The sequence below is a fragment of the Rhamphochromis sp. 'chilingali' genome (assembly GCF_963969265.1).
Source record: "Rhamphochromis sp. 'chilingali' genome assembly, chromosome: 4".
Lineage (NCBI taxonomy): Eukaryota > Metazoa > Chordata > Actinopteri > Cichliformes > Cichlidae > Rhamphochromis > Rhamphochromis sp. 'chilingali'.
In genome coordinates, this window is record NC_137948.1 from 18,500,954 (window position 1) to 18,519,581 (window position 18,628).

The 18,628-nt window shown below is 41.4% G+C and overlaps 2 protein-coding genes and 1 long non-coding RNA gene across 4 annotated transcripts; 2 read left to right on the forward strand and 1 right to left on the reverse strand.

Moving 5' to 3' along the window:
- The first annotated feature begins 1 nt into the window (after nt 1).
- Nucleotides 2-7,664, forward strand: chic2 (cysteine-rich hydrophobic domain 2). Of its 2 annotated transcripts, none has more exons than XM_080879485.1 (6): nt 2-304; nt 1,523-1,577; nt 1,784-1,939; nt 2,085-2,141; nt 2,221-2,280; nt 4,659-7,664. In XM_080879485.1, the coding sequence occupies exons 1-6, from the start codon at nt 219-221 to the stop codon at nt 4,707-4,709; spliced, it is 465 nt and encodes a 154-aa protein (XP_080735611.1). In that variant the 5' UTR covers nt 2-218; the 3' UTR covers nt 4,710-7,664. The 2 variants fall into 2 exon arrangements, with proteins under 2 accessions (XP_080735611.1, XP_080735610.1); XM_080879484.1 differs by having other exon boundaries at nt 12-352.
- A 420-nt stretch (nt 7,665-8,084) lies between these two features.
- Nucleotides 8,085-10,040, reverse strand: LOC308395851. Its single transcript, XR_013971485.1, has 3 exons — nt 9,979-10,040; nt 8,612-8,710; nt 8,085-8,439 (listed from the first exon to the last, which is right to left on the reverse strand). It is a non-coding gene; the product is annotated as an uncharacterized lncRNA (long non-coding RNA).
- A 38-nt stretch (nt 10,041-10,078) lies between these two features.
- On the forward strand, nt 10,079-16,511 carry LOC308395850 (histone H1-like). Its single transcript, XM_080880873.1, has one exon. The coding sequence runs from the start codon at nt 11,302-11,304 to the stop codon at nt 11,713-11,715; it is 414 nt and encodes a 137-aa protein (XP_080736999.1). The 5' UTR covers nt 10,079-11,301; the 3' UTR covers nt 11,716-16,511.
- Nucleotides 16,512-18,628: the final 2,117 nt, after the last annotated feature.

The following is an 18,628-nucleotide window of genomic DNA, read 5'->3' on the forward strand; positions in this document are numbered from 1 at the left end:
CCCTCTTCCGGTGTCGTACGGTTACTGCGGCGGATGTTGATGTTTTGTTTCAGAGATCTCAGAACGATGTGAAACTGTATCGTCTCCGGGACTGCTCGATATTTTTGTGGCCGTCTTCCCCGATACTTTTTGTCCTATTTCTCTTTAAGGTTTCGCTGTTTGTCGGCATCGTGTCTCTCCCGGTGTCTGTCCCGGGAAGCGCGAGGCCGAGTCGTGCGATGATGGAGGACTTTGATGAGATCTACGAAGAGGAGGAGGAGGAAGAGGAGGACGAGGACAGGGCCGCGGAAGAACAGCTCCTTAAGTACGCTCCGGACCCGGTAGTGGTGCGAGGGTCCGGTCACGTAACTGTGTAAGGAACTGACAGAGCTCACGGGGGTCTACAAAACAGTTTAACGTTACAGTAAAATGCGGCGGCTAACACAGCTTTCCGTGGGTAACCGGTGGCTAGCTGCGTTAGCTGCCGCTGTCTGGCTTAGCCTAGCTAGTTAGCTTCTAACTTAGCATCAAGCTAACTAACCGAGAAGTGAATGATCGGGTCTAGCTTCAGATAAATTTGACCTTTCTTGAGATTTTTTTATTGTAGCTATTGTCAAGTTGTGACAACGTGTTCCCATCACTGGTTTCATTTTTCTGAAGTTAAGTACAGACTTTCAGAGCTGTTTATACCGATCATTACAACACAAGACAGTACTGTGTCCGTAAATAGGTATTCTCACAATTAAAGCTAGTAATAACCTACCATATCTTGAGTAAAGAAATTGTATTCTTAAGTAGTTGACTGTACTGAGAGTAGAGCTTTTTTCCAAACAAGTATACGCTTAACTTGTTTTTTCCGCTTATCTTACCTTGTCTCTTCAAAAAAAAAAAAAAAAAAGGAAGCGTATCAAGCGTACAAATACTAAGAATAAAGACGGGAAAGGGATAAAGGTTGCAGTTTGTTAAAGTTTTGTGCCTTGAATGGATAAATATACCTCCGTATTTCAGCCAATTTACATTTGTGGATTTAAAAGTTGGGTTTTTTTTTTTTAAATGTCCAGTTTAGTTGGGTGGAAATGAGCTTACAGTTGAGTTACCTCCAAACATAAATCTGTGTCCTTACTGTTTTGGGGAGTTTAACCTACTGGTACTGTTTCTTTAATTTAACAGTGCCTCACATTCATTCTCACAGTGTTTTACACTACGCTGCTCTTTGCGTTGAACATTAGATTTGTTTGTGTAATTCAAAATTAACAGTGACAGAAGCTAAATAAGCAGGTCTGTGTGATAGTACACAGATGTATGGGATGTTTGAACTGTGTATTATACATTATCTTTGAATGTTTTAGATGAATTATAAAATAATTATTTTTGTTCTGATAAAGTAAATAGCTTCTCTTTGCTGTGGGTCTCAGAAAGATGTTGTGATGTGATTTTTAATTTCTGCACTAAAAGTATATTAAATCTCTAATAGTGGTTCATGTCTGATACAGTTTCATCTTTAATGTTGTAAGTAAAAATGTAATTTTTTACCTACTTTCAGGTTTGGACTCAGTAACAAATTCGAGTCAGAATTTCCTTCAGCACTTACAGGAAAGGTGAGTGTGTTGTTTTTATTGAAAGCAAACCATGACCGTGGGATTTAGATCAGAATCAACATGGAGTGCGTCATTTAAATTAATTTCTTTCCTCTTTTTTTTTTTTTTTTGTACGAAATACAGATATTTGATCCACATTTAATGGTGCTAAAAGTGTGAATATACATACTTTTAATAATAAAAGTAATACTGTGTGCTTCCCTTAGGTGGCACCAGAGGAATTCAAAGCCAGTATCAATCGTGTGAACAGCTGCCTAAGAAAGACGCTCCCGGTGAATGTGCGGTGGCTTCTGTGTGGTTGTCTTTGCTGCTGTTGCACACTGGGCTTCAGTTTGTGGCCCGTCATCTGCCTCAGCAAAAGGGTGAGATGCCCATTCACTTCGTCCCACAGTTTGAAAATGTTACGCATTTGTTGCAGCATCACAGTGAACACAACAAAAAATGTTGTGCCCTAAGTTGATATGAGGCCGTTTTTTCACAACAGTATCATCTAATATCTTTTTCCAGACAAGAAGATCTATAGAGAAACTTTTGGAGTGGGAAAACAGCAGACTTTACCACAAGGTAAGCAATGAAGGCATCATTTGAAATGTGTGGGTTGATGAAACTTATCTAATCTTCTATAATCACTGTTTCTGTGTAGTTGTGTTTGCATTGGAGACTAAGCAAAAGGAAGTGTGAAACCAACAACATGATGGAATATGTAAGTATTAGCTCTTTTCAGTGGTGCAATTATCCCAGTACAGTTAAAGAAAGTATACTAGGTGTTACACCCACTACCAGATTGCGTTAAAAAGCTGCTGATTTTAACTCAAGAGGTACTATTTCAGATGATAAATTGTGCCGAGGGTTGGTTTGTGGTTGTTCATGTAGTTACAGGTTTATCGCTGCACCATGGAAAAGTATCATATCTCCAACCTTTTTGAGCGCAGATGTTAGGCAGTTATTGTATCTGCAGTGTATGCTTGCGTGTCTTTGATCGATTAGTGTAGCGCATTGTTGCTCAGTCCAAAAGAAAGGGGTAGAAAAAAAACAACAACTTTTTAATTGAGTATATTTAGTTGTCGAGTAAATGGGGCTCCTGCAATCCACAGCCCTGGCTAGTGGTTGTGTACCACCTTGTCTTTTGTTGTGCATTAACAAAATATTACAAATTAGTTTAACCTACTAGTATTAGCGTTTCTTATTACTAACATTAGCAATTTTGTGTCATGGTGTCTGGGCTTTTATATACAGATGTTGTTTATCCAGCCAGCTTTCAGCTACTTCATCTGATTCTGTGCCAGTTTAATTGTGTTTAGAAGAGACTGACATGGTCCTCTAAATATAAACGCAGCATATTGATTCTTGTAAAGATACACAAAATGTAATATTCTGTGGTTGTTATCTGTTAATATATCTGGCTTCCTCATAATGGTAACACAATAGCCATTTATCCATCAGCCAGTTCCTCTTTTTCATAGTTTTGCGTAGGGCTGCTCGATTATGGCAAAAATGATAATCACGATTATTTTCACTGAAATTGAGATCTCGATTATTTGACGATATTTATTTAACCCTTTAAGACCTACTATAGAACCAAGTCCGCCAGAGCTTATATTATTTTTTTACATGTTGTAGTGCCATTTGTGGGAGCATTTCAAGTTGCTATACAACTATTATAGACCATATTTTAATAATATGTATGCATTAAGTCCATAGTAACTACATTAATTGCAAAAAAGTGCAATAAACTACAAAAAAAATTGAAAATCGTTTTTGTTTTTTTTACATATATTTCTGCTTGGAGAAATTTAAGAGGCTTATCCCTCAAAACTTTAAATACAAAAAAGTTGCAAAAAATACTTTACAACAACAGGAAATTTATTTTGAGTGTCTTCATAGTTTTATTTTGGAGATACACCAATTTTTATATACTGCAGGAAAAACGAAAAAACAATCCTATGATGCAAATTTGCAAAGAAAACAGCAGGTGCATCAAAATAAACTATTTCCAGCTGTGCAATTCGAGTTCTAAGCATCTCAGAAACTATTCAGAAAAGTCAAACATGACCAGTATAGGCTTTTAAGGCCTACAAGTAAAAAACTACAATTTCCGCGAAAATGACATCACTTCCGGTTTCGGGCAGGAAATGGCGGACATGTGATAGTTCGCGCTGACGTCTGTTTCACTGTGGGAAGTGTTACGAACAGCTGATCGGATTGGCAAAGCTGTTTCTGGAATATTATGTTTTTGTTCCTGCAACCGCTTTTTATGCAGTTTTTGCATATGTGGAAGGAAACCGTGACCGAGGACAAGCTGATGGCATCAGATGTAAGTACAACTCCTCCGGGTTATTGCGCTAGCTTACACGGTTCCGGTTCTACAGGGATTTAAAAATAGTTACACAAAACGGAGCGTGCTGCTCTGACCGGCTTTAAAGGGTTAACAATGACTTTAAAAAATAATATAAAATAGTGTGCAACACCACTGAAGTTGTTTTTAACCTCTCTTTTCAACCAACGGCAGTCACTCTCCTCTCCAAATAACTTCTGCTTAGCTTTCCGAGCTTCCCTCGGGTCCTCTTAATCAGCGGTCTCCAACCTTTTTTGCGCCACGGACCGGTTTATGCCCGACAATATTTTCACGGACCGGCCTTTAAGGTGTCGCGGATAAATGAGGGAGGGGCTAATAATCGGCTCCGTCATTTTTAATGATCGTTGAAAGCCCAGATCGTAATCGTGATTAAAATTCGATTAATTGAGCAGCCCTAGTTTTGCGTATAGCCACGGGCAGCCTGCTTGTTTTTTGGGGGTTTTTTTGTATTTCAGAAAAAGTAACTTTAGCACGATCTGCTTAGTTAAGTTGGCACTCAGAAGTAAACAAATGGGCTTGCACAGGTTTGCATCTGTGACCCAGTTAGATGTGAGATGGTGGCTGTTTTGATATAAACGCTGTGGCCAAACCTCTCCAAGTGAAGTGAGTTTTTTTTCCATCAATACCTACTCGGGTCGGCTCAGCACAGCCTAAATCTTAAGACTTAAATCTTGTTGAAACATCCCTGACTCACTACTGAGAGCCTTTTGTTCTATTCCCTGCAGGTAATCCTAATAGAATTCCTACCTAAGGTCCCGATCTTCAGACCGGACTAGCCTGACTACAGCTGATCTGAAACTTCTTCTGCTGTCTGCCGCTGTCACAGAATCATGATGGCTGTAAAGTTCCCAAATTATTACAGTTCCTTAAATACTCCAGCATTTATGTTGACATTTATTCTCCCTGTTTTCTCTTGGATCCATTCCCTATAACATATCTACAGCCTTGTTTACAAATCCAGCAGCCCCATACTTTTTTTTTTTTTTTTTTTTTTTGGGGGGGGGTGACATCACCATTGAACCTTGGCCAGCTGGGCAAACCTATATCAGCCTATGGGATGTGAGGGGAGAACCAGCCGTGGACAATTTTCTTGATCTTTGGAACTATACCTGGAGACTAGACTCTCAAATTGAGTTCTGGGAGCCACGACTGGAAATTTGTCATTTTTATGTTTCCTAACCGAAGCACATGGCACAGACAGACCATGATTAAAAAATATATCAATCAATAAAACACTTTCATATGTTACACCACCAACTTCACCTGCAAAAAGTACACGCCAGTGCATTTGTAATAGTTGGTTTGGTGCTTTCGATTTGTTAAAGGCAGAGGAAGCAACACTGAACTTCAAAAGAGCCTTCATCCAAATCGACGCTGTAGCGGAACGTGGGGGTCCTGCGGGAACATGTTGGGCCAGTGGCAAAAACAGCTGAACTCAATGTCACTATTCAAATACCAGGCATCCTCTGGCCTCTTTTCACGTCACTTCACTGTGCATCAACCTAACCCAGTGACAATCACACACTTTGACTGTACTGTATGAATGGGTCTTTATGCTACACAGGCTACGTGGAGCAGTTTGTTTTAAACATGTGTCCAGGTGGTGGGCTGACTCTTGAAGAGACGGCCACCGGTGTTAAAGAAAAGCTTTTTTTTTTTTTTTTTTTTTTTTTTCTTCTTCTTCTTCTTTGTTTTTATTATTTGAAGGTTTGTTTTCTGTTTTGTTGAAAGAAAAGACGGACAATGCTTGCAAAACTTTTATGTGTGTCAAACATAAGCAAAAAAATAACCGAAATTGGACAAATCAAACAGAGGATACTCTTCTTTGGTAATGAAAAAAAAGTACTTCAATCTTTTAGTTTAAGTAATTTATAAATGTGAGCGTGCATTGATGAAATAAGCATCTTTTGTGTAACTGCAAAGGAATGCCTTGGTTGTTTTATTTCTCTCTGGGGTCTTGTGTCGTGACTAAAGCACACAATCGCTTTGTACATAAGAGAGGCCAAGTAAAGGTGTTGATTATCTGCTGACCTTGGCTTACTCGTGTCTAAAGGATGTGGATGTGTACAAGGCAGATATTCTGTTTTAGATGTAAACTTACTCGAGATGAGCATAAAGAATAAGAGTTCCACCTTGTGAGGTGTTATGTGGTACAAGTGATCTGTGTCATGAAGCAGGATTTGGGCGTTCAATATAGTATGGGGAAACTCAAACAATCAACAAGGAAATGACGCAGGTCTAATATGTGTAAAGAAGTTTTCAGCCCTACTCTGTTCTATGAGGCGTTTTTGTCTTCCAGTTTGAACCAGTTGTTTTCAGAAAAAAAGCTCAGACTCTCCACAGTCTGCTAATATGTAAACATGCCGCTCTTTCCAGCAGAAGTTAGTGAACACCAGTAACAGACCTCAAAGGGAAGTAACAAAATGCACTCCGTACAGTAGTAAAGTGTGTCTAATTTGATTGCAGTTTTTCCAAAGACTTCTATAGAACCTGAACTCTTTTTTTGTTTTTGTTTTTAATCACAACTGAGTGCAAGTATTGGCTCTTCCACATTGGCTTCATTTTTTTTTTCAGGTCTTGGAGCCATGTCCATTTTTTATATCATCTATAGTTATCAGCTAGCCTGACAAGCAAGGGGCATTTATAGGCCATATTTAGCAGAAATAACTGCTAAATAATAGGCAGTTATTATTTTTCGCGTAAATCCATTAAAAGCAACCTAAAAAGGTTTGAGTGCCGCAAACATGGTTAAAAGGAGCCTGCCTCAGGTGGTCATATGAGGAGCTGCAGCCGGTGGCAGTTCGATGTTAGCAGGATTTTTCAGCTCCAGAGAAGTCCACTTTGTTATAAAATGTTGATTATGAAGCCTTGTTTCTGAGTGAGTTATTTAGCCTGTAATCCTACTTCATGATGGTTACTTCAACAAATGGTTTCATGTCACAGATCACAACGTGAAGCACATCACATATCTTGCATATGTTTGACATTGACAAAGAGAGGAACAGATGGAAATCTGAAAGAAGGCCTTTTTGAGTAGATTGTATAATTGTCTTTCCCTGCTCCACACACCTTTGTGAAAGCATAAGAAGACTATGAGGTTATGTATGTCAAGAATTTGAGCTAAGCCACTTAGTTTTTGTTCACTGAGGTCTGGTGATTGCATGGATCACACTCAGGGGATTGCACTAGATTTTGAAAAGCCCCAAAATGTAGCAAAATCTCACTGTTACACCAGGGTGTCGCATATAGTACACGCGTCACACGTTACTTTGAGTAATTGCTAAACGATGCAGTTGAAGATTTGGAAATATCCCTGAGGAAAAAAAAGAATAACCTTTATAACATTTCTGTGGTCTTTCTATTTAGAAAGTGAAGGAAGCACATGCACCAACAAAAAACAGATTTAGCCTTTTTATGTTAAAAGACCCAAATTCACTTGATTACTGCTGGTTTGCCTGTCGGTTCATCTGTCACTTTTCTATACTTTGAACTGTTCTGTGTAAAGCGAGGCATAGGGCCGTATGCATATTTGTGGTGTGTGTGCATGATGTTTGCAGAAGCAAATGTTCCGATGTAGATCTGACTGTGATGAAATCCTGCACAAAAAATGAGTCCTTTTTATATAATCTTGAGTGGTCGTATGTGTGCGTGTGTGTCTGAGAGACAGAAAATGTATATACATGACTCATGAGCAGATGTATGTAAAGGAATAAACTTAATTAAACAAAGGTATGGACATTCTTCTCTTCAACTCATTTTTTTATTAACTGCTTCCTTGGCTGCTATTATTTGCTAGATAATAAGCGCTGACAGGCATCTTTGTAAGGTACACCTGTCCACCTGCTCTTTCATTCTAATCAGCCAATCAAATGACAGCAACTCCGTTTATTTAAGCATGAAGACGCAAGATAACCTGCTGAAGCTCAAATCGGAACATCAGAATGGGTAAGACAGTTGATTTGAGTAACATTTAACATAGCATGGATCTAGGGTTTACAGAGAGTGGTCGGACAAAGAGATCAAGTAGGCTTTAGATTTAGAAAATGTGTTAACACCAGAGGTCAGAGAAGAATGGCTTAGTGACATTTATGACTACTTCAGTCTTCCTTGAATAGATCCAGACTACTTTGGACCATGTCTAAAATGGTCTTGGTGCCATTTATTCAGAAAGCAAATGAATATTTTCATTTTTATGTCAGTTCAGTGAAGCTAAATCTAAATTGCTTTAGAAGAGAGATGACAGCCACTCATATGTTTTTAGCATGTTTAATTTTCGTGGTAATGCTCTTGACAGACATGGCTTCTTCATCAACACTTAGTGACATTTATGACCATGTCAGTCTTCCTTGAATAGATCCACACTAGTTTGGACCATGTCCAAAATGGTCTTCATTCTACTCTCAGTGAAAAGCTTCTCAAATAGGTTGAGATCATCGGGCGTTGTGCTGCTCAAGGTCAGATCAATAGTCTTTGTTCCTGGGCTGAGCGCTGGATCTGGGCAAAACCCTGCAAGAAGACATTTGTAAATAAAGTTCATTCATAAATTTGATTAATCTATGACCTTATCAAACATGGTGGTTACAAAAATATAAAGAGTATAAAGATAATATTAGATTGAAGAAGTAACATTCAGTTCAACTGCAGTTTCTAGGTTTTCATATTATATAAAGGTTTATACCTTTTTCTGAATCCATGATAGCAGGTGGTTGTAGGTTCAGACACTCTGCCTGCTTTGTAAACTCTTCCAGCTCAGCAGCAGACACTTTAGTTCTCCTACCTGAGAGACAGAAAAAGTGTTAGCACGGCACCAAGTTAGTAAAGAGATTAAAACACAAAGAAACAACTGCTGCTGCTATTTCAGGACCTGGACCACTTGCTGCAATTGAAGGAACCATGATATTGAAGGAGAATTTGTGGCCATGAGCACATGAGCAAGGCCACCTCTGAATGGCTTTCAAAATCTGTTCATGCTTGAAAATCCAATCCAGTGCTGGTGTATTGAATGGACTCTACATAGTAGAGTTTTGAAAAATTCTTCCACAGCGATGTGAAAGACTCATTGCTAATGATTGCAAATGCTTGATTTCAGTTCTTGATAACCAGTTATTAGGTTTAGGGACAATTTCCTTTTCACACAGTGCCATGTAAAGGAAATATTCCTTTAAGAACTGTGTTTTCTATTTGCTTGGGTTATTTTTGTCTAATCTAAAATTGTATTTGATGATCTGAAATATCTAAGTGTGACTAATATGTAAAATAGAGAGAAACCAGGAAGGGTGCAAATACATTCTCACAGCACTGCATGTTTTTAGATGTTTTATTCTTTTCTTTTCTTTTTTAAAAAAAGAAGAAACATTTCTAAATATGCCTTTAACTGGCAAGTGTTATTTGTAACTGGTATTTCTAAAGGCAGTTGTTAGATTTGTATTGTTGATTGTCATTTATGCTTAGAAATATTTACTTATATATGCTTAGAGTTTTGTAATTAGTTGTAGATTGGTAGAGGTTTTGATCCTTGATAGTCTGCAAACTTTGTGTGTATTAGACAGCACTTTGGGAGCATGAGAGGTCATACCGTGTCTTATTGTTTTATGGTAGGATTAACGTAGCTACGTCTGTTCTAGTCTAAGTGCTCTTTGTTTAGATGAACTGCAGGACTTCCTCACCGTGTTATCTAGGATGAACCATCTAGGGTGAGGGGGAGGCTACCCTCTTCCTGACCAAGGATGTTTAACCCTTTGATCAGCAACACACACACACACACACACACACACACACACACACACACACACACACACACACACACACAGGCAAGGTACTCTTTGTTTGTATGTAGACGTCGTATGTTAATGAACCTATGCATATTCATGTAACCTCAATAAAAGGGCAGTGTTACAGGAGGACGGACGAGACCAACTGGAGTCAAGCGGTTGTCCGGTTCTCTCCCGTGCACGAGTAACATGAAGAACTTTGCCTATTTGTGTCTTGCTTAGCAGTGTAATTATATTGTCTTAACGTTCCAGCGAATAGGTTTATGCTACAAACCTAACATTAATTGGTCCTTCGAGAGCCGGAGCCCTGGAATCGCATTCACCGAGGGGGGGAGAGGCACGCTGTATGAAACATCTAAAAGTACATGATGGAGAAGCTGAGTTGAATATGAAAGTGTAAGACTTTGCCGCTGTGGGCAGAGCAACTACTGTGTGATGTTGCGTTGCAGTTTTTTTTTTTTCTTCTGAGCTGATGAGCAGGCTACACATTATCAGATCGAGAGCTGTCTGAGAACTACTCTAAGAGAGGGAAACAGCGCTATGATAACTGTGATAACTGGAGTGTGCAACGTTTCCATGAGCAGTTTTCCTGCATCTTGACTTGTGTGTAGAGTGTTCATAACATCAGCATCATGTTTTTGATTATTTGTTTGTTGGGTTGAAAAATAGTTAAATAAACTGGTGATCATATTTACGGATCACCATGGCACATATCATCAGCCATGTGATTTATTTTTGCAGATGACAAAGTGAGTGTGAATGTGTCTGACATCACAGTGTTTTTGTGCACTGTGCAAGAGTAATTGCCTTTGATTGTGAGTGACAGCGGTGATTTTGCAGGTCACCAGCTATTGTAAATAAAAAAAAAAAAAAAAAAAGAGTGAATAAGAGGGAGAATTTATATTGTAGAAAAAAATAATCATAGGAAAAAGGTTTTGTGTTGATCAACCAAAAAAAAACAACTATAATTTCATTTTCTGCTTTTAAGAAAGGACTGTTCACAAAAACACAGAGCGAGAGAGAGAGAGAGAGATATGTGTTGATTAAGCAGTGATGATAATAATGAAATGTCTTAGTTGTCACTTTCAGGTGAAAAGCAGACCTGAATCAATTTTCCACATGCAGCGGTCGGAAGAAAGTTATAGTTTAACATCATTGGAAACATGCAGGCCAAGTTTCTGGCTGACTTATTTACAGTGCCATGTGTTTCTCAACCTCACAAGCGAGCTCACTCCTCCCTGAAGATAAGGAATGCAGCTCCATGATAAAGAGACAGCAGCAAGTCCTGAGCACAAAAAGTCCCAGCAAAGCAGCAGCAATGTGGATAAACAGCAGCAGAAGAAAGCAAACCCATCTTCCTGTCTGATTGGATGAATTCCACGGAGGGGCGAGCAAGATGGCGGTGGCAGCATGTTGAAATGCTCAAAAAGGACTGAGTGACTCGGGCAAGCCACATGCAGCTAGCATGCTGGCTAGCGACATGAAAGAAATGGACCCTTCATGATGCGTTCAACGTGCCAGCGCTGTGGTGGGAAAGGCTCCATCATAAACATGCCCTGCGCCCTGCGCCGAGGTTCAGGCCAAGAAGAAGAAGACGATGACTTCCAAGCCCAAGAAGGTCAGCCTCAGCGTGGGCGAGCTGATTGTGAAAGCCGTGGCCGCTTCCAAGGAGCGCAACGGCCTGTCCGTGGCCGCCCTCAAGAAGGCTCTGGCTGCCGGAGGCTACGATGTGGACAAGAACAAGGCCCGTGTCAAGACCGCCATCAAGAGTCTGGTGGCGAAGGGCACTCTGGTGCAGACCAAGGGCACCGGGGCCTCCGGATCCTTCAAGATGAACAGGGTTACTGAGACCAAAGCTAAGACGCCCGCCGCGGCCAAAGCCAAGAAACCGGCAGCAGCTGCTAAGAAGTCGCCCAGGAAGGCAGCAGCAGCAGCACTTCAGCCACTAGCACGAAGTCAACCGCATCAGAGGACAATAGTGAGAGTGGCTGTGACTTCACTGTGCATGTGAAGAAAACGTTTGAGGAGAACTGAACAGTTGGAGTTTGACATTTGCCACCTGTGGAGTAAAATGGCAAGAAGAGACAGTGGGACACAGGACAAAGCTGAAGGAGAACTGCCGGCTGTTGGACTGTTGAAGTGGGAGAGGACAACAGAGTGAGAAGACTAGGTGAGAACACATAGGAATTATTTAATGTGGGAAATCAAAATTTGGGTTAGCAAACCTGGGGAAAAGAAAACTGACTGCTTAAGTTGGAAAATTGAGACGGAGTCTGAAACATTGCGAAAATAGAAACATATACAAAATCACACACACACACAAGCAGAACATGCATTAACCCTACTAACAATTCCAAACACAAAATGACTCATGAAGACTCATAGCACATTAGTTAAGAAATGATTAAATAATAGCAGAGAAGTGTGTAGGAAAGGCAGCTTTAAGAACATGCTCTGCTGGAGATGCAGCTCCACAGACATGCATTAGACCTGCCTAATAACACAAACACATGTAATGAAAATTAGCTTGTTATCTTTCATCAGTGTTACAATAGTGTCAATTTAGCAGACACTTGTTATCAAATGCTGAATTTATCCTAAAGAAAAAAAATTGACTCTCCAAGTTGCAGGACAACAATTTAACTTTTGTGAGAAAAAAGATCCTGGTTTGACCAACCAGTGATCAGACAATAAATTTAGTTGTTAAAATGGTAAATTGGGAGAAGCTTCCTGCTTGATTGAGGCAGCACATGTAATTTACTGTATGAGGGAAATTGTCTTTTGTGATACTATTTTGAACATGCTTTTCTGTCGTCCTGTCAACTTAGTGGGTTAATAGCTGATATGCAAATTAGTTGATTGGTTTTAGATTAATGAAAGGTGACTGAATTCTAGCACGAGTGAATGAGATGTGTTGGAGTTGTTGTGTGTTGAGTAGAGACTCTAAAACACTGAGTTTCCTGCTTTGATGTGCGAGTGAATCCTGTATTTAGATACACAACTCTGAATACGTCAGAACAGACTGTTTTGTGAAGTGCATGACAGCATGTCACATGTTTTATGATGAAGGGAAAAGGAAAATTGAATAAAATAGATCTGTGGCCTAAATGAGTGAAGAGCACAGACCTGGTAATTAAACTCATAGCTAATAAGACATTAGGATTATGTTGTGTGTTGTGCAGCTGATGGTTGATTTGGAGTGAATCTAGCTGATGATTTTTCTTTTGTTGTGAAGTTGAGCCTGCCGATTAGTATGATGGTATGATAAACCATGCTAATGGTATGATTTACCCTCCTGAGATGAGGAGCTTGTGTCATGACTTAACAAGGCCTTTTTATTTTGATACTTTCACAGTGCACTGAAAGTTTTGTTTGATAATCTCTGTTCTTTAAGCAGATCTGCACGTCGGGAATTAAAAGCGCTACACGTCGTCGAGAAAATTGTGCCAAGTGAGTTCTCCACATTTAAATGGACTCTGGAGAAAGCCACTTATTTGGGACAATTATTAAATGACAGTCCCAGTCCAAAAGGATTCAGCGATGTAATCCAAACTAAAGTTCTTCTTTTTCTTTTTGAAATGACGTCATTTTGCTGAGAGTGGAAACTAAATGCGACGATAGGTTCCACTATCAGCAAAGAAAGAAAGAATGAATGCATGAATGAGTGAGTGAAAGGAAAACAAACTGACTGACTGGTAAAAGCTGACAAAAGCTGACAAGACTTTACTGATGTAACACGACTGTGTGAAGTTGACCCCCGCCTGGCAGGGGTGCAGATGAGTCTGTGTGTGCTTCCCTTTACAGGAGCAGAAAGATGACAGCAACACTCGAGGTTGCATGATGATTTAACATTTTAAATGCCATTTTCTGTGTCTGTGAATTTACTATGTGTGCGTCATTCACTAGCTTGTGTGCTCACAGAGATATCTGTGACAAAGTATGCATACGCCTGCGCAAGCGCTAACATTTGCATTTTCGTTTTTACAGCATTACGGTTCTTCATGTGTTTGATCATGTGATTTATAGGAATACTGGCTAATGTTTCTCTACTACGAGATTTCTGGGTTTATGTGTGAAGAAAACTGTAGTTACAGGCATATGTTGATGGAGAAATTAATATAGTTTGAGACATACTGTGATGAGACCAGTGTTACTGTTTCCACAGCGAGTGTTAACTTAATGGTGTTTTATGGCACCTCTAGAATCCGTTGACCTGTGTCTGACCTCCGTCTGACCACAGTCAATGTGTATTGCTAATGTTTGTTTCTTTGAGAATGCTGTAGTAGATTCAGCTGAAGCGGACAAGTGACATGGGTAAAACAAATAAGAGATTACGGTATTTATGGAATAGTTTATTATGGGCTCATTTGCTGGCCACTTTTGAACCCATAATAATAATATATGAGTGGAGTGACTTTGCTTAAGAGAAGTCACTGATTACATTAATGTTAACAGAGTACATGGGATAATCCATGTCTGAGGTGAATTAGGGTAATAGTTGTAGTTACTGATTTGAGAAAACCTGCACATGACACTTGTCTTGCTGATGTTGAATGCTTATTACTCTTATGATACAATTGTTTACAGGTATGAAGTTTGATTTCACTTCCAGATTTTGCTTTCCAGGCCGTGATGGTGTGTATGCAGGCTCCTGGGAGAGCCAGGTGTTAAGCAAACTTAATATGCAACACACGCTAACATCTTTTATTGCAGGGTTACGGAGCTACTCCAGAGGAGATGCCCTGATGTTGCCTGGGACATGATCTAGCTAATCTTTTTCTTTAAGACAGGGATCCAGGTTTGGTGAGTTGACGCATGGGAATGTCCATGCGTCAAGAGGTGGAGTGCAAGGATTAACATTAAACAATGTTTACTATTATTGTTGCAGTGATTTGTGTGATTAGCCGTTTTATTTACAAATATTAAACCTATGCAAGTGGTGCATCCATGTTCAGATGAGGCTTTGATGGCCTATAAGTGAAGTTCACTGAACTAAAGAATGTGGTTTGATGATTGTTGACATGCTCTCCAAATAGAAGTTTTTCTTCTTAGCAAGGAAATACAGGTGCAGCAGTAATCTCCTGAGAAATCTTCAGAGGCCCAGTGAGAAGCGTGAACCATTCCAGGCATAGCCGACAGCCAGGCAGTGGTTGAGGTCAAAGGTCAAGCTGGTTGGGGCCCATCATGAGATCAGACCTTGGAGCCACAGCAAGGACCATGAAACTGCCTGCAAAATAGAGGAGAGGATCGTCCACAAGATGGGAGCTGAGGCCAGGAGAGAGGCTTCAGGAGGATCAGAGATCATCTTCAGCACAGCAGACATCACACAGAGAGCTGTGCTACTGAGCTTCCAGGAGATTTTAAATAAAATGAAAGATTCAATATTGACGCTGAGGAAGACAACTAAGGTGTACGACGTGCTCTGCCTTAAACCTTCAGCAGCGTTGGAACATGAAAACTCGTGGGATGAGGGGAGCGTGCCAAGCTCCATCGACAGCGCAGAAGGAGTTCGGGGATGACATCATGATTCTATGAAAGCACAGGAACCAGAAGCTATGGTGGTGATGACAGCAGTTTCCTATGAACATCACCTAATGCTGTGCCACTATACTGTGCATACGATGACACTCTGAAGGCTGCTGGGATCATAACAGCAGTAAGACAACTGAACCCTGCACCCTTTCCACAGAGGTGTTTCTCTGCAGAGCGTGGACAATTAAGGAGTCATAAATATCCCCCTCACAAGACGAAGGTCTGAAGTCAGGTGATGGGGGCTGGTAAGAGGCCATAAAACTAGAGTGCTGAGAGGTCTGCAGCTTGGAAATAGCTGAGGCCCATGTTGACGAACAACAAAACCAACTGGTATGTTTGAATGTCTATTCTACATACATTTGGACTCTGGTCCTATGGACAGTGATGGAAACAACTGGAAGAGACATTCATGACGCCCTGCAGAGCTTAAACCACTCTGCAGAGAGACATGTGATGTGCACACCCGGAGGAAGCACCACCAAGCTGAGATGTTTTTGAAAATGTTACTTTTTTAGTTTCACTATTAAATTAACAATTTCTTTGGTTGCTCGTAAGATGTAGTTTGCCATGAGATGAGCTCAATGAATGGGGTAACTGCTAATACATTTATTAAACTGTGTACCTTTTCAGTAATTTAGGGTGATTTGACATATGCTGAGTATAAAAAGGTTTGCATTGAAACTGTCAGACATGAGGTATTCATACCTGGGAACTTTTTAAGCATAAAGGTCAAAAAGGGGGGAAATGTTAGATTTGTATTGTTGATTGTCATTTATGCTTAGAAATATTTACTTATATATGCTTAGAGTTTTGTAATTAGTTGTAGATTGGTAGAGGTTTTGATCCTTGATAGTCTGCAAACTTTGTGTGTATTAGACAGCACTTTGGGAGCATGAGAGGTCATACCGTGTCTTATTGTTTTATGGTAGGATTAACGTAGCTACGTCTGTTCTAGTCTAAGTGCTCTTTGTTTAGATGAACTGCAGGACTTCCTCACCGTGTTATCTAGGATGAACCATCTAGGGTGAGGGGGAGGCTACCCTCTTCCTGACCAAGGATGTTTAACCCTTTGATCAGCAACACACACACACACACACACACACACACACACACACAGGCAAGGTACTCTTTGTTTGTATGTAGACGTCGTATGTTAATGAACCTATGCATATTCATGTAACCTCAATAAAAGGGCAGTGTTACAGGAGGACGGACGAGACCAACTGGAGTCAAGCGGTTGTCCGGTTCTCTCCCGTGCACGAGTAACATGAAGAACTTTGCCTATTTGTGTCTTGCTTAGCAGTGTAATTATATTGTCTTAACGTTCCAGCGAATAGATTTATGCTACAAACCTAACAGCAGTGTTCCAGTTTATTAAGCCGTGGAAACCACTGTTCAATTATTAGTCATTGTTTTATTTTGGAAATTAGTGGCCGGCGTCTCATAAAAAATACTTAAGTACTTTGACATTACATTATTTAGTGTGTCATTGTTCTTACTCAGGAGATTGAGTTTGCTTGTGGTTCTTCCAACGGTGTCATTTGCGAAGATAACAAGGCAGTCAGGGCAGCCAGTATTCAGCAGGACAGCAGAAGATTGGTTATTGTGCACTGTGGACAGATGACAGATGATGGCCACGCTTCATATTCTTTTAGCATTGGTAAGGGTGCAGTGTGCAAATACACACCAATCGATATATACTAAAAGTGTTGTGGCAATGCTAGGTCCAAAGTCTAAATCAAAGTCTAAATCTGGTCATTGAATGTTTGTTCCCTCACTAATACTCACCCAAACTGTTGTTAACCAAAGTCATGGTGGTTTTCAGTGTGAAACACTTGCCCATCCTTTTAGAAGATAAAATTAAAGAGATTTCTAAATTCACATTACTTGAAAACAGTATCAGTAAATTAATTAAAAATCCCAGTCTGCAATTAATACAATACAAAATACTTCATAGAGTGCACTATACAGGTCATCGGATGTTCAAGATGGGCTTTACATCTTCCAACAACTGCTCACACTGTCAAGGCAATACACCAGACAATTACATCCACGCTCTTTGGTTCTGTCCACCAGTGCAAAAGTTTTGGCGCGAGATATGTGAAGACTTATCAAAATGTCTGAAATGTAACATTCCAACCTCCCCCTTAGTGTGTTTGTTGGGCAGCTTAGATAATGTCACTTCAGAAAAGAATATAGCCCATATGATCTTCACTGCCCTATGCATAGCCAAGAAAACAGTCCTCATGAACTGGAAAAATAAAAATAATCTTAATTCTAACCAATATAGAAATTATCTATTAGATTACATTAGTCTTGACACAGCCTCTGCCACCACATCAGATCAATTGCTCTGGGCCCCTTTTATCAGCTCCATCACCTAGTGGGGGTGGGGGGTCATAGTTTGGTCCCGCCTTCACTGTTGTGATTGGTGAGGGGGTAGGGACAGGCTTAGGGCGTCGGGGGGTTCCCCGGAGGCATCTTCCTTGGGGGGCTCAACCCGGGGTAGCGGTCACGTCCGGTTGAGGGCTCTGTTGGCTCTCAGGTGACTGTTTCCTCGCGGCTGCGTGCAGCGGGGCTAGGGGAGGGTCTGTGCTGACGGACGTGGGTTACTGACCTGGCAACCTGGCTGCCCCTGGGTGGGTCCGGGATGGGCGTGAGGTTCTGGGGGTGCTCCGTCTCTGGGCGGGGGCCCGGGCCGGGCCTCGGGGGCTCGGGTCCTGGTTGGTGTGTTGCCGGGGTTGTGGGCGGGTGGGTGCATGGGGGCCCGGCCCTGGAGCAGGGTGCCGCCGGTGCATCGAGCCGCCTGGGGGGCTCTTCAACTGGTGGGGGGGATGGTCACATCTGGCAGGAGCTTTCTTCTCTCAGGAACTCTCTGCAGGAGGGGGAGATACAGGAGAGGTGGAGGAAGATCTCAGCCTGGGCGTTTACCGTCTTATGTAGTCTGGAAGATGTGTGGTTGGTGGGGTGGGTGCAGTTTTCTCTGTGGTGGGGTTGGGTGGACTGTCCAGGGCTCTGTGGAGCCGGGGGGCGCTACTGCACTGGGCCCCGGTCTGATGGGCCTGGGCCCCCCTTCCCTGGCGGGTCGCGGAGGGTGGGAGTGCCTACTGGGGTCAGCGGGGGAGCTGGCCCCAGGGAGGGGTTACCTGCCCCTCCCTTCCTTCCCTCCCCATCTCCAGCTGCCTCCCTCTTCCCGCTCCTCCACAACCACCCACACATGCAGGGCCTTGGAGTGGGGGTATGTCACCAGGGTGCAGAGGAGGCTACCCCCCCCCCCCCCCCCGTCCCCTTCTGGCTGCCTCTGCCTCAATTTTATCCCACATCTTAGACATTCACATTATTCACACTCTCATTACACATACATATAGGATCTTGGGGGTGGGCACAATCAC